General features: G+C 41.7%; 1 protein-coding gene across 4 annotated transcripts; it reads left to right on the top strand.

Annotated features, from left to right (window-relative positions):
* The first annotated feature begins 258 nt into the window (after positions 1-258).
* Positions 259-15,654, top strand: PARP11 (poly(ADP-ribose) polymerase family member 11). Of its 4 annotated transcripts, XM_019286778.2 has the most exons (9): positions 377-628; positions 3,149-3,260; positions 3,809-3,937; positions 4,036-4,156; positions 5,391-5,466; positions 8,689-8,761; positions 8,849-8,979; positions 12,585-12,736; positions 13,162-15,654. In XM_019286778.2, exons 3-9 carry the CDS (start codon positions 3,812-3,814, stop codon positions 13,473-13,475), a joined length of 993 nt encoding a protein of 330 aa, XP_019142323.1. In that variant the 5' UTR covers positions 377-628; positions 3,149-3,260; positions 3,809-3,811; the 3' UTR covers positions 13,476-15,654. The 4 variants fall into 4 exon arrangements, with proteins under 4 accessions (XP_039417112.1, XP_019142323.1, XP_010399233.1 ...); XM_039561178.1 differs by lacking the exons at positions 377-628; positions 3,149-3,260 and adding an exon at positions 259-309; XM_010400931.3 differs by lacking the exon at positions 3,149-3,260.
* The last annotated feature ends 83 nt before the right edge of the window (positions 15,655-15,737 follow it).

Below are 15,737 nucleotides of genomic sequence, written 5' to 3'. Positions count from 1 at the left end.
CTGGAAGTGGTGCTGGGATTGGGACTGGGCCGGTACTGGTATCGGTGCTGACACTGTGGCACAGGTACCACAACACCTCCTGGCCCTGGCCTTGGCCCGCCCCCTCCCCGTCCCCTCCCCGTCCGCTCCCCGCCCCACGGCCGCGGCTCCGCCCCCGCCGGGTCAATGGGGCGGGGCCGCGGCGGCGCTGGCCCCGCCCTTCGCGGCCGCCGGTAACGGAAGCGCCGGGAGCGGAGCGGGCCCCGCGCGCCCGGCCCGCGCCGCGCGGGCGGCCTGTGGGGAGCGCGCCCGGTGCGCGCGGCCCATGCGGTGAGTGCGGGCGGGGCGGAACGGCCGCCGCCCCCGCGCCGAGCCCCGCGCCGAGCCCCGCGCCGAGCCCCGCGCCGAGCCCCGTAGGCCGCTGCCCGCCCCGCCCCGCCCCGCCGCACAGCGCGCTGCCAGGTTGGGCACGGGAGTGGGAGGTGTCGGCCACTGTACGTGTAGGAGCGGCCTGCGGTCCCGATGGAGGAGTAGTGGTTCTGTGCTCGGATCGGTCGCCGGGCCGTGCCCTTGAGCGCCAGTGGATTCCGCTCTGGAGGGTTCGGTTACGGGTGTGATCGCGACGGTGGCCCCCGGCAGCACGGAGCGGGTGCGTGGGGGCGCAGGTGGGAAGGGCATTGTCATTTCACCGTGTGTCCCGTACTCGTGCTAATGCTGTTCCTTCTCCTCGCCTCACCTCCCGGGCCCTGCGGGCTCGCCTCAGGCAAGTCTCCTAATCAGGTGTCCTGCTCTCTAAGGAAGAGCCAGAGATCCCCTTCGCGCTGCCTGTGTTCTCAGCAGGGTTCTGTGCCAAGTCGATGTTTGTAGGTGGAGCCTTTGGCAATAAAGCACGATGTGCCAAGTGAAGCAGACAGCGCGGGAGTCCACAGAGTAGCCCATTGGGATGCTGCTGTGGTTTTTATCATGCGGGTGGTGAGACCCTGGCACACGTTGCCCAAAGAGGCTGTAGATGCCCTGTCCCTGGGAGTGTTCAAGGCCAGGTTGGATGGGACTTGGAGCAACCTGGTCTAATGGAAGGTGTCTCTGCTCATGGCAGGGGGATTAAAACCAGATGGTCTTAAAGTTCTCTTCTAACCCAAAGCATTCTGTGACTCTACACACTGTAAAGCATGTCTATCAGTCGAACACAAAGTACTTCTGGAAAAAAGAGGAAGTGCATTGCCAGTACTAGTAAAGCCATTCAGTCACAGCGCACAACAAGTGCTTTTCCTGTTTAGGAGGATGTTTTTCCTGAGAAACTAATTTAATCTGAGCTCTTCTGGTAACTCCCAGACCAGTAGAAACAGTGCTAATAATGGGGGTTGGGAGCCTTCTCAAAATGCTACCTAATGCTTATAAATGGTGTGCATTTGATTTTGAATTAATCTGTAATTCGTTCAAACATTTTGGATTTGTGTCACCTTTGATAACAGCTCTCTTGTTTTTATGGTTTTACATGTTCATGCCTTAAGGTCTTTCCTCCACATTTCTAAAGTATCCTGAAATCTACCTGCTTACCCTAGACTTTGTGACTAGGGGAATATATGTGGATTGAATGTAAGATTTTTGAAAGCCATGGGAATAACTATCTCCTTACTAAATGGTTTATTCTGGAGGCTGAGTTGCCCCTGGAGGACTCTGAGCGTGTTGACAGGCACAGATAATCATGCCTTCTCTGCTTGTGAAGGCGTGTCCTCTTGTTCAAAAGGTGTCATTGATTTTATTGATCAGTCAAGGCCCTGAGCTGACACTGGGAGGGAGCTGAGTTCTGACCATTTTAGTGGGAACATGAGGAAACAAAACATTACCAAGAAAAGCCTGAATTGCTTTCCTCAGCTTTAAAGAAGGGCAGATTACCTCTGCCTGCTCTCAGTAGGATAGAACATAGCCAAATACTTATCCGAGAGGAAAAATCAAGCTGAAGGGGAAAGATTTTCATCAAAAGATGTTGGCCATCATACCAAGTGAAGGTAGGCTTTGTGGCTGCTCGCTGTGGGTAATAGAAGAGACATTGACAGATGCTCTGTGAAGTAGAGAATGGTTTTCTTATCTCTTTCAAAATACTTTTTCTGTGCAGCTGATGCACCTTTTGTGTAGTGCTGCTTGAACTTGAGGCAGCAATCCATGTATGTAGCCTTGGGTAGGCTTCCATTTTCACTGAAGAAGGTTTGCCCTCAGATTCTGCAATTTGGTGATGTTTTGGAGGTCCACTTATGATTCCCCTGATCTCTAAGCATCTAGATTTTTGTAACCCTTTGGAGCTTTTGATGATTAGAATACAGCCTCTAGCTATTACCACAAAGGTTTCTCAGATTTTTTTTTTCCAAACAATTGCAGCAGGCTAGCTTGGGAAAAATGGGGGGTGAAGGGTAGTGCTAGAAGTGCCTCCTGCTCTGAACTGCTGCCCCAGTGATACTGGCGAAAACAGGGATGCCTACTTTTAGTCGCCAGTATTTGTCTTCTTCAGGTCTCTATTTTTTCTGGGTTGAAGTGACCAGGAAACAACTGAAGCCTCCAGGATACTAACTGCACATTGTTTGACTTGTGCTGGAGGGTGTTGTTTCACTTCTTGGAAGAAAAAGTGAACTTGAGGACATATTTGGGACGAGTGCCAAAGTGTTTTGCTTAAACAGTTAGAGTGGATGAATTGTTGACCTTTTCTGGGAGTGAGGCAAGCTTCTTTCTCTGAAAGATTCCCTGAAACTTGCTTAGAATTTTTGCTTGGGGAGGTTATTGCAGAAAGTTGACATGTTAGAGGTAAGCACTTTGAGAGTTTGAGAGTTTTCAGGATTTTATTGACGAATGAAGAATGAGCTGAAATCTGGCAGGGACTGTTCTTCTAAAGGTAGTCTGGCATAGCTTTTGGTAGGCTTGAACTTGTCTAGCTGCTTTTGAACTGCCATAAATTTGCAGCATCCACACCATACCATGAAAAGAAATTCCATAGGTTGCCATCTGGTTCATGAAGTTTTTCTCTCACTTACTTTGAACTTGACATGTGCAACCTTCGATAGGTGTCTCCTCTGTATGTCAGAAGAACATGTGATTCTTTATTCCCTATTTGGTTTTGTCATGATTTTGTAGACCTCTGCTATATCCTTTCCTCAGTTCTTTTTGTTCCATCCCTCAGAACCTCAAGTGTGGTAGTCATTGCTTCTGTGGGAGCCACTCCGGCTTTTGGTGTGAACCTTCTCTGTAAATACAAGTACCGAGTACCAGGAATTTTACTGGGTCATTTTTAGGTGGGTGCATTAGGGGGAAAATTCTTCATGCAGTGTGAAGGAATAATGTACTGGGGTCTTGCACAGTTAAATAACTGTATTCTTTGTCTTAGTTTTAGTTTTTTGTCTTACAAATTTTGATTTCCAGTCTGATTTGTTCACTGCTGGTGAGTACCTAGTGGATGTTTCCATCAAGCTTTTGGATGTAACCCCAGCACCTCATTCCTGAGAAGTATGAATGAAGAGCCTGTTGTGTATTTCTTAGTGGCCTTGATCCTACAACCATCAATATGAAATTTAGCACCTCTCTTTGATCACATAAAGCCTATAGCTCTTGCCTTTACTGTCACACTTTACAGACAATTAAGAGAATTTTGAAAATGTTTAACTAACTTAAAGAATAATACTGGATAAGTAGCAAATTGAGAATTTTTCTCTGGAAGAGAAAGAACAGATCTGTCCTCAGCCTGATAGGATTTTTTTTTGGTAGTTATTGCAAATGCACCTTATTTTGCTTTTTTTATAAATTTCTCTAAACTTTTTTTTGGTATTGTGTGTGAATATTTCAGGAAATGCTTCAAGGACCATCAGAAGATGTGTTTGCAAAGATGGAAAGTTCAGTTGAAGAGATGGATACCTCTGATACCCAGTGGGGCTGGTTTTATTTGGCCGAGTGTGGCAAATGGCATATGTTTCAGGTAAATACCTATGAAGTTATATTGGCTCTGATGGATTCCCTACATCAAATTGCCTATTGCTGAATTTGCCTAAATGTGCTCTTTCTTTTATTTTGAAGACTGACTCAAACAGTCACTGCTCTATTAGCAGTGAAGATATTGAAAGGAGTTTCCGAACAGACCCTCATGGATCTCTGTCCTTTACCACTACAAAGTTTAACTACACACTGGACTTTTCAGGTATGTGTCTTTCCAAAGAGTAAATTTAAGTAATGGAAGGTCTCAGATACACCAGTACATTTGTTAATTCAGCAGGTTATTATCCTCGTATCTGGTGCGAAAACATGATTGAGAATGTCTTCTGTACTGGAAGGTACATAGGAGTTTTTAGAGACAGCTGCCCTGTTACATTTTTTTGTGTAGTTTATTAATAAAGTAGCATATTTTGTTAAATAGCAGTCCATTGTGTTCCTCCTGCTTGCTTCAGCTGCAGTGGCACATAGGATACATCTATTGAACTGGGAAGTTTGAACCTTTTTTTATTAATGTGCAACTGCCAGTAAGCTTGGAAAACCCCTTCCATTCAGTCTGCGTAAGAAACATTGCTGTGAAGGAGGCTTCCTGCAAAATACTGGCTTCAATAATTCAGCAGGTAGTTGAAGCCAGTTCTGTTCTCAGAAGAACAAGGAGATAGGCAAAAGGATTTTCTAGTAGATTGTAAAGATCTCATTTATGCTGTTCTTGTAAATTACATAATATTATAGGTTTCTAGTGTACATAGCTAATTATAAATGTAATCTGTTCTTTGCTCAAAGGTGTATTCTAATAACTTTTTTTTTGTTTTTCCATTCATAGATTGTTTATTTTCTGATTAAATTACAAAACAGCTGTATGCTGTTTCCTATGAAGGAAATAAATGCATATTCCAGTATAGGTACTCAAATTTCAAATATTTCAAATACAGAAAGTGGGGGCTGAGTAAAACAGCAATATACTGGCAGTAAAGTAATATCTAACAATACAAGGAGTTTTATGCTTACTTGTGTTGAAATGTCTGCTTATAAAAAACTACGTTTTGCATCCAGAATAAATACACTACAAGCAAATGTTGAAGAACAATTTTTATGTTACTGTCTGTAGGTCATGATGTCTCACATTAAGGATAGTGTATTCTTTGTCGTCCCATTAAAGTCAGTGGAAGTTTTGCCTGTGATTTAGTGGGGCTGAATGTTAGATGAATATTTTAAAAAGAAATGTTTTGTGTCTGTCATATTTGGACATTTTGCCAACTCATATAAATGACAATGCATTTAGAAACCTTTGTTGAAAATGCTGATTTGTTACTTGTTGAAATAGGAATTCTGTCAAGTAACTCAGGGTGTAGCAACATTCTTTTAAAAAATGACACTTAAATGTTTCATATGCTGTAGATGAATTCCCAAAACTTTCATCCTAATTCTTGTTTTATGCTCAGTGATGAAACAAATCAACCTAACTACCCTTAAGCAGCGTCCAATAAAGCGAGCTCCCTTTGCAATCAATTCATTCAGGTAAGGAAATAAGAGGAAGACTGCTTATTTTTATTTTATTCCTGATTCTTCTAAGTAAAATGAAACAAAAATGTTTTATCGTTATTGTTTATATTTATTTGCTTTTGGAGTCACTTGCTCTGAATACCTGTTGAATCAGAATTGCTGCAGGGAAGCAGCACCAAAAAATGGAATAGTTTGATCCATTGACTTCATAAATTATTTAGAAGTATTATTGTAACAGTAAAAAAAGATTGATTTATATTTCTTGCCTATATTTACTCATTTGCTCTAAAATGACTAGGAGTTAAAAAAATTGTCTTTTATGAGTCTAATTGCCTTAGATTGTCAGCTTCTTGCTATTTGATCAGTCATTAGATGTAAATCTGTGCTTAAGTAAATCTGGTACTCAGCAAACAATAAACTGAGCTATGCAGTGTTACTGCCACAGGTGAAATTTAGTACATGAGATGTCTGGGTTTTTTTCCCCAAATAGTTTCTGAGAAAAATTTTAGTTCTGAATTGTAGTGTGGTTATACATTCAAAAAGAAATTTGTCATTTGTCATAAGAAATGTAGTAGCAATCTGTTTACAGTAACTTTAAAGAAGACCTGTTTTTTTGAAGTGAACATTTTTTTCAGTAGATATTTGTTATCGTGCGCATACTGCAACACGATGTATCAGACAATGAGGCCCATGGAAAGAAATATATATAGGCTGATTCTTGATAGATGTTTCAGGGATGTTTATTTCTCCAGCCGCATGGCCGGAGCTCTGCTGAGGAACTGCTCAATCACGGGACCCGAGGGTCCTTCCCCGCGCAGGGGAGCACAAACCAGCCAATGGGGAACAAGGCTGAGCAGGGCCAGGGAAATCCTGTGCCTCCCCTCAGGGCCCCTCTCCCAGGACCACATGGCAGGGGGAGGGCCCCAACATTTCACCCGTTTATTTTTAACAAAAGAGATTTAAAACTTAACATTGAAAACAACTGGATAAACATGAGATAACAAGGACAGTTGAAAACAAAACAAGCCACCCTCCTGAGTCTTTAAATGTCTAAACAGATTCTCTGGAACATCTTAAGGCTGACAGAGGGGGGCAGGACTCGCCGGGCATGCTTTGTGGGGAAACTGAGGCAGGAGAGGGTTTCTTCTATTTTACCTGTTGGAACGCCAAACAAAAATAGTTAAATAGTTAATTTCTTTCCTCCCCCTCTTCATTCCCCACTCGGCATTGAAAAGGGATTTTTGGGGAAACAATTGGCAAAGGCATGGTTTTGTGAGGGAAACCATGGGTGAAAAAATGGATTGGGAATACACTGGGGGTAATAGGATATAGGATAAAAGGGAAAGGTGGGATTAGGAAAGGGAGACTGTAGGGGGGGCTTATAATGGAGATATTGTCTAACATGACTACAATTTTTAGCATATATACTGCCTTTTACAGAAGCACCATCAGGCCCAGTGACCTGCGATGCTTGTAACCCTTTTCTACCTTGCACAATTTTGAGCTCCACCACCTCTCCATCTCCCAAGCTTGGGATGCATTTTTCAGGGTTATTCTTTTTAATAGCAGTTCTATGAACGAATATGTCTTCTTGGTTGTCACATCTTGTTATAAAACCATAATTTTGTTTAACATTATACCATTCTACTATTCCTAAAACCTTAGCTATGGTGATTTTTTCCTTTTTCCAAGTGGCTGCTGTTTTCTGTCTCGCTGTGTTTTTGCTTTCTCTTTCACTTTTGCTCGCTCCCGTGTTGGAATTGCCAGGGTTGCTGGGGCCGCTGGGGCTGCTCGTGCCTGTGCGCTCTTCCTGGGGTTGCATTCGGGGCCGCGTGGGCCGGGCCACTCAGCTCCCTGCGCGCTGCCGCTTCTGCTCTCAGCTGCGCTGCCGCTGCCTGGGGCCGCGCCCACGTCTCGGCCGGGCCCCCGAGCGACGACTCCCCCGCGCCCTGCTCCAGCGCACGTTTCGGCTGGGCACGGCTCCGCTCCACCGCCGCCGCCCGCGCGCCGCCCCTCTCGGTCGGGCGTTCCCGGGGCTCGCTCCACCACGCGCTGCACGGGGCCGGGCGGGCACCGCCGGGTCCCGCCGCTCCTTGCTCTGCCACCGACACTGCGGCTCGCTTGGCTCTGCCCGCGCGCGGGAACTGCCTCGCTGCTGCTCGCAGAGCGCTCGGTGCACGTGGCCGAGGCTGCAAGGTCCCTGAGCCAGGCTTCCCTTCACCAGAACACAGCTGACATTGCTCAACAGTCTCGGTAATTAAATAATATTCACGAAAATATTCTTCCATCGGCATATATTTTGACTCAGAAATTAACTGTGTCCAAGCAGTATTCCAAAAGTCTTTGGTAAGAATTAAATCCCAAGAAACATAGAAAATGTTCTTAAACAACCATGCCAGGAAGTGTTTCAGTTCCTTTTGAGCTTGAATTAAGCTAAAATTTACAAATCATTGTTCGAGAATCTTTTCAAGTTTAAGATAAATGTCCATACGCGGTTCTGAGAGCCAAGAGTCTTTCCACGGTTCCTCCATAGTTTAGAGATGGAACAGCAAAACAAAAACAAGATGAGAAATCCAGAGTTTACTCACAAATCAGTCACTGTAGGGATCGGGGATCGTTCTGCCGGCATTCTCTACCATTTGTTACAGTGGGGATACTGCAACATGCGTATCAGACAATGAGTCCCGTGGAAAAGAAATATCTATGAACCGATTCTTGATAGACATTTCAGAGATGTTCATTTCTCCAGCCGCATGGCCGGGGCTCTGCCGAGGAACTCCTACAGTCACGGGACCAGAGGGTCCTTGCCCGCGCAGGGAACACAAAACAACCAATGGGGAACGAGGCTTAGCAGGGGCAGGGAAACCCTGTGCCTCCCCCCCAGGGCCTCTCTCCCAGGACCACATGGCAGGGGGAAGGGACCCCGACATAAATTTGCTAAATAGTGCATACAATGATGTAGCAATTTACTTTGCTTTTTGAATAATTGCATTCAGTACTCTTATTTCTGTGTGATGACATTTTTAACTTTCAGGAGATTTCTTTTAGTCCCAGTTTTAATTCTGAAGAGCTTATGTATTTAGTGCATATGCTGAAATTACTCTTTTTTAGTAGCTCTGTATACACTTCATGAGGGTTTGCTTTTTTTGCCTACTGTGTTGTTTGGAGCAGGAGTTTGACAGGAAGAAAATGCCTCATGTCTTTGAAGTGATGTGTTTTTACCTTTTTTGTTTGAAGTTTCATCTGTGAAAATGAGGCTATCCCTATGCCTTCACACTGGGAGAATGTAAATACTGAGGAGCCATACCAGGTAAGAGTTGATATACAAATTGGTCAAAAACATGTGACAATGAAATAATGCATCGAATTGAAATCGTACTAACCTCTTTTTTTCCAGCTTATTCCTTTGCAAAAGAAAACAAATGAATATAATGAAGTTTCTAGTCTCTTTGGAAAAACAATGGATAGCCACCGAATTAAAAGAATTAAGAGAATACAAAATCTAGACTTGTGGGAGTTTTTTTGCAGGTGAGATTATTTCTAAAACCAACAGTTTTAGGACTGTTTATGGAGAAAAGTTTTAAGTCATGCAGCAGAAATATGTTTAATTGTTTTTATTATTAATGAAAATTTTTGTTACTTTTTAACATTTAAAATTTTTCTTATTTGTCATTTCTCTCTATTCAAAATTTAATTTTCAAGACTCTGTAGCTTCTACAGGTGCAGAAATGTAATACTTGTAGAAATGCATTAGATAAAACTGTAGCACAGATAATATGTTAAAAGATGTTCAGAATATCCATGTGGTAGATGCTCATGATCCTTACAGTGAAGTAAAGAGAACAAAAATTAGCTTTTTGTAAAATGATTCCTTGAGAGGTTTGTATTATTTTAATTTTTACTGAATAAAGCAAATGAATATTTCTGTCTTGTTGGATTTTTTAACTTTATGAAGTGTAGGACAGAATTAAGTGTTGAATTAACACATATTCATGCTATTTCTTTTAAGTTTAATGTGCTACAAAACCTTGTTCAAAGTTCTTGGCTTTTCCCTCTTCATATTGTGCTGTCCTGGAAGAAGTAGGAAGTGCCCGGTTTGGTGTCCACTTATTTTGTGGTGTCAGTTAAGCAATTGTACATGACAAAAGGTATTTGTGTATCTTTTAGGAAGGAGTACATATCAGAAGGTTTAAAGATGTTTTGCAGTAATAAAATCATCTAGACTAAGTTAAAGAGTGAGGAAATAACTAACCAGATGTATATTAAAATTTTGCGTAAGTTACATGATTTTTTTTAAAGATATGTAATTTATTGTTAATTTAAAGCTATATCATTAACGTGTGAGGAAGTGAATTTCCTCATACATGTTAATGGTTAGGAGAGTTATCCTACTTTTAATTAAGTTTCTTTTATTCTTGGAGGAGTAAGGAAGGGGGTCAGCAGAACTGCTGCCTTGGACTTCCAGAGATCAGACTTTGGGTTGTTCAGGAGACTGTTCGACAGAGTCCCTTGTGAGGCAGTCATGAGGGGCAAAGGTGTCCAGGAAGGCTGGATGCTCTTCAAGAGGGAAATCCTAAAGGCTCTGGAGCAGGCTGTCCCCCTGTGCTGAAAGACAAGCAGGCAAGGAATAAGATCATCCTAGCTGAACAGAGAACTTTGTCTGGAATTCAGACGAAAAAGAGAGTTTAGAAGGGCCAAAGCCCAACTAGAACCCAATTTGGCCTCTGCCATAAAAGACAATAAAGATGTTTTTAAAAATAAATCAGGAACAAGAGGAGGGCTGTGGAGAATCTTCATCCTTTACTGGATGTGGGCAAAACATAGTGACAAAGGATGAGGAAAAGGGTGAGGTACTTAAAGAGTGAGGCAAAGCAGGCATTAACAGTAAGATCAATTGTTCTCTGGGCACCCAGACCCTCAGCTGGAAGACAGATACAGGGAGCAGATTGGAGCCCTGATAATTCAAGGGGAAGTGGTCAGTGACCTGCTACACCACACAAGTCTATAGGGATGGATGGGATCCACTGGAGGATACCACAGGAGCCAATGAAGTGCTCACTGAGCCACTTTCAACCATTTACCAGCAGTCCTGGCTCACTGGGGAGGTCCCAGTTGACTGGTGGTGAGCAAACGTGATGCCCATACACAAGAAGGATTGGAAGGAGGATCCAGAGAGCTACAGACCTGTCAGGCTGAGCTCTGTGCCAGGGGGGTTCATGGAACAGCTCATCCTGAGTGCCATCACACAGCATGTAGGGGCTAACCAGGGGCCAGGCCCAGCCAGGATAAGTTTAGGAAAGGTAGGTCCTACTTGAGATGACCAACCTCACCTCCTTCTATGACAGGGTGACCCACTAAGTGGATGAGGGAAAGGCTGCAGTTATTTTTTACCTGGACTTCAGGAAAGCCTTCGACACTGTTTTCCCACAACATTCTCCTAGAGAAACTGGCTGCCCATGGCTTGGACAGGTGCACTGTTTGCTGGGTAAAAAACTGTCTGGACAGCCAGGCCCAGGGAGGTGATGAATGGAGTTACATCCAGTCAGTCACAGGTGGTGTCCCCCAGGGCTCAATGTTGGGGCCTGTCCTGTTTAATATCTTTATCCGTGGTCTGGACGAGGGGATCAAGGGCAGCCTCAGTCAGTTTGCAAATGACACCAAGCTGGGTGGGAGTGTTGATCTGCTGGAGGGCAGGAGGGCTCTGCGGAGGGGTCTGGACAAGCTGGATCCATGGGCTGAGGCCAATTGTATGAGGTTTAATAAGGTGAAATGCTGGGTCCTGCCCTTGGGTCACATGGCAGTGCTACAGGCTTACACACACTGGTGAAGAAATTATTGCCTGGTAGTATTTTACAAAGAGATAGGTATTCCAGCATTTCAAATTCACTTCTTTTGGTGTCCCAGGTAGGAAAGTTGAAAAGAGGATGATGCTTTTAGTCCAGCATCTCAGTTTGGAGTTGTCGAGGAGTACAGCAAGTAAAAAAAGGTGTTGGTCAGTGAGATTGCTGACCATTTTTAGTAAAAGCTTATGTGCTTGCATATGTACAGAGAGCATGTCTCTGGGTATTTAGTCTTGCTGTAGGTTTTGCCTTTTATTGAGTGAATTGGCTGAATGAGAATTTTCTCAATGCTGGATAATTTTGTTGAACTGGATTAGCTTGTCACTGGTGGTGGAAAGTGCTAAAATGATGCTTTTTAGAACAGTTGGACTCCCCGATTTCTGTTCCAAATTACCAAAGTGTCATGTTGTGGCATTCCTGCATTCTGCAGATCCAGATTTCCAGTGTGTCTGGTATATTCTACTACTTAGGAGGAACAATTGCTACTTAAACTTCTATGGTTTTGAAAAAGTGTTTTGTTTCATTGATAAAATAAGAGTTTACATTTGATCAATGCTTGAGTGATTATTTGCATCACTGTAGTGGTCAGAACACATTTGCCTCTTACAATAGTTTCCATATTAATGACAATTCTAAATTAGCTTTATGAAATGAACTGGTTAGAGATAGTAAAGGACTGTTACAGAACATCTTTTGAGAATTGGTTATTCACTTTTTCTATAAATTTGTTCCATTCCCCTGTTTCAAGAGAAGTTACTTCAGGCTACATTTATATATTGTCAGAGATCAGCAGCCAACAGCAGGGGGCTGCTGATGGAAGAAGTTTCAGGTGTTCAGCATAACTAGCCCTTAGATCAATTTTTGCTGGTTTACACAGGTAATAGTACTTCATAATCTACCAGTTTTTTTTCCCTTCCACCATGACATTGAAATTGGTGGAGAGAACAAAATGTGCAAAATTACCTTTCTTTTAAAAATGTATCTGCAGAAAATGACCACACTGAAACTAATAACAAATGAACAATGTTGATAAAATTGGTGTAGGATGACCTTTTTTCCAAATCTTAGACTATGTTGGAAAATAGTTCCACAGCATTCAGAAATGTGTGATTTCTAAATGTATACCTTAAGAATTATGACATGTTTAAAAACTAGAGTCATCTAGGTACTTGTAAAGTGAAATGTGTTAGGTCTGTACCCTCAGCAGTGCTTTCACAGTAGTAATTTAGTGTGTTTGCACAGCTATTTATTTATTATGTGCTTATTTATGTATTTATTGTGTGTTTTCTGCAGGAAAAAAGCTCAGCTGAAGAAGAAAAGAGGTGTCCCAACGATTAATGAGCAGATGCTGTTTCATGGCACCAGTAATGAATTTGTAGAAGCAATATGTATTCATAATTTTGACTGGAGAATAAATGGGATGCATGCTGCTGTGTATGGAAAAGGTAAGTATTGTTGTCACATACAACAGTGGTAGTGTTAGCAGCTCAACATTAAGTGTTCCCTATAGTGTGTACTTTATGATGCATGCCTTTTGTTTACCCAAGAGCTGTTTAATACAGCTTTGCTTTTATGGCAAGTGTAATTAAGGATGCAGTAAGGAATGTAATTGTCACAACTCGCTGGTAGGACCAGGGAGCATGGGGAAGGGATGCCCAGCAAAGCAGTGTTGATCACAAGACAATCTCCCTGCTAAAATGTTCACACTAAAAATATTTGGTCATATTGTCATAATCTAATAACAACAAAAAAAATATTGTTAATGGACATAAAAGAACTGACATTTTTCATCATCTTGATAGCTATGCTCTAGTAGTCAAGCTGTCATGGTAAGAATGTCATCAAATTTTCTATGTTTTTTATTTGAAAGGGACCTATTTTGCAAGAGATGCATCATATTCCAGCCACTTCTGCAAAGAGAGCATGAAGCATGGAGATACTTTTCAGATTCATGGTGTGAATCTGCAGCCTCATCTGCATAGACCAGATAAAGTCATGTTTCTTGCTCGTGTGTTAACTGGTGACTATATTGGTGGTGATTCAAAATACATGAGGCCTCCTTCAAAAGATGGAAGCTTTGTGAACTTGTACGACAGCTGTGTGGATAATACCTGGAACCCAAAGATCTTTGTCATCTTCGATGCCAACCAAATCTACCCTGAGTACTTAATAGAATTTTGTTAAGTTTGAACTGAGTATTGTTTGTTTTTTTGATACTTTTGTTCCTTTTGTAAAGACAACAACATAGAAACATGATGCATGAAAGAGAGGTGAAAGAAAAGCTGGCATAAATTTATGGAGGAGGGAAGCTATTAAATATTTAAGAGAGACTGGTGAACTGTTTAAAAATGTGTAGACTTTACTAATGCATTTTTCAAATGTAGAGACTATTACAAATCTGAAGTTGCTTGGTGAGCCTTAAATACATTGAGCATTGGTAAGTTTTCAAAGGCAAGATTTATGTTCTGATCTTCTAAAGTATATTAGAAGTGGTAGAAATATGCCTCTAATATAGTATGCATATGATGAAACTAATCTTTTATAAAGATTGCCTATAAAACATAAAGTAAGAACAACAGCAGCGAAACCCCAGGGGACATGGCTATGTGTGTGTGTGTGTGTGTCTATGTTCTGTAGTACATGTTGCTTTGTTTGGAGGTCTCTTAGTTTGGATTCTAAACCTAAAAAACCCTGAATTTACAGCTCCTTCATCAGTTTCCTCCAGATAAAGTTCAACAAAGCTGTTAGGTTTAACTTTATGTACATTTTACTGTAAGCTTCAATTATATACTGGGAAGATTACAAAACCCTTGCACTAGGATTTGACTGTTGGTTTTGATGGAAATGAGGCCCATAAACTTGTGGTTGTTAGTTGTTTGGTATGTAACTGTTGGGCTCACTGTTGGGTATCAGCAGTGCCATACACCTTTCTCAGTTCTTCTCCTATGGAATTTTTGCCATCTTGTTACGGTATTCATGTGCTGCTGTGATTCCTGTCTGGTCAGAGTTTAAGATGCACTCAGTGCTCATGTACGTGCTGTTACTGAAGACAATGTTTAGATTAACTTAACTGGAAATAATACAGTTAAAATAACAATGAAGATTTCAAAAGATGTCATCCTTTAGTTTTTAAAGACTGTAATAGAAAGCTTTCAGTAACAGTTGTGTAGACCAGGTTTTCATAACTGGTATAGTTGTAAAGTTAAAGAGTATTTTTCACATGTAGAAAGAGCAAAAGGGACAATATTTGGGAAAAGAACAAACCTGAGTACCTAAACACATGAAGAGGCTGAGGAAGGAGCTGTTACAGTGAAATGTACTGATGTGTTAAATGATTTGGTATGGAATTTGTGTCTCTAGTGTTTTGTTAAACGACCTAAGTAGCACTAATGGACAAAGTTGAAACCTTTCCAGGCTTTTTCTTTGGCTATGGGCAGTAACAAGTCCCTGTAGAAACAGTATATAATTATGGCAGATGTAGAATGATCTGTGTTGGTTTGTTATAGAATTGTTAATGGACTTTTTGGATCAAAGGCTATGTTTAAAATGTATTTTATTTAAAAGGCACTGCAGCTGCTAGCATGGCCAGGTCTGCTCAAAGTCATACTAAACCGGTGGAACTGGAAGCAGAACATGACAACATATCTGGCATCATAACTGAGGACACAAATATCTCTTCTTCTCCTGAGTGCTGTTACCATTGCCTGTCAGTGGATCTTGCACAAGTTGTGTATCTGTTTCTATTTGTAATTTCATGGCAATTTTCCTGTCCCTAAACCATTTAGGGCTAAAATGCATTTTCCTTTATTTTAGGAAGTATGATTTCTGATTCCACTTGAAACTCTAGGTTCTACTCTTGTGGGTGTGATTTGTGTTTGATTCACTACTACACTAGCTCTGCAAAAGGCACTTTGTTCTCCCCGTTGTATGAAATAATAGCGAATCACGCAGGGAATTTGTGTATTACTGACTCCCTTTTATTTTTACACAGTATTGTACAGAGCATACATTTTGTGAAACTAACAAATACATGTGCTGTTGTTCCTTTGATTTGGTCTTTTTTTTTCTTCTGAGGTCTGAACAGACCTTTTTAGTTAAGAAAACTGAAGTTTCTTTTTTAGCATCTCATGGACACAAAGTACCATAATCTTTAATGATCTCAGAGACTTTTCTGATTGTTTGTGTTGTGGTGTCTTGTTTGTTGCTTAATTTGAATTGAATGGCACAATCTTAATCTTACTGCACAATTGAAGTTTTACCTCTTCTTTCAATGTTACACATGTTCTGCTTTTTGGTGTCTGTTTTTGTGCTGATGAATTCTGTTATTGAAGATGTCTGTAAAATAACCGTCCTTTTTCTGACAGGAGGAGAGCGATTATTATTGCAAGCAAAGTCCAGAACTGTACAAGTAGCCAATACAGGAAATAGTTGGACTTAATAAAAGGA

The sequence above is a fragment of the Corvus cornix genome, chromosome 1 (assembly GCF_000738735.6).
Source record: "Corvus cornix cornix isolate S_Up_H32 chromosome 1, ASM73873v5, whole genome shotgun sequence".
Lineage (NCBI taxonomy): Eukaryota > Metazoa > Chordata > Aves > Passeriformes > Corvidae > Corvus > Corvus cornix.
This window is presented reverse-complemented; position numbering and strand designations above follow the sequence as displayed.

Excerpts from the sequence above, each read along its gene's own strand:
- PARP11 (XM_039561178.1), top strand. The coding sequence starts at position 3,812 with ATGCTTCAAGGACCATCAGAAGATGTGTTTGCAAAGATGGAAAGTTCA. Across the intron at positions 3,938-4,035 it reads GCAAATGGCATATGTTTCAG|ACTGACTCAAACAGTCACTG; the intron begins GTAAATACCTAT and ends TTTATTTTGAAG. Across the intron at positions 8,980-12,584 it reads TTGTGGGAGTTTTTTTGCAG|GAAAAAAGCTCAGCTGAAGA; the intron begins GTGAGATTATTT and ends TGTTTTCTGCAG.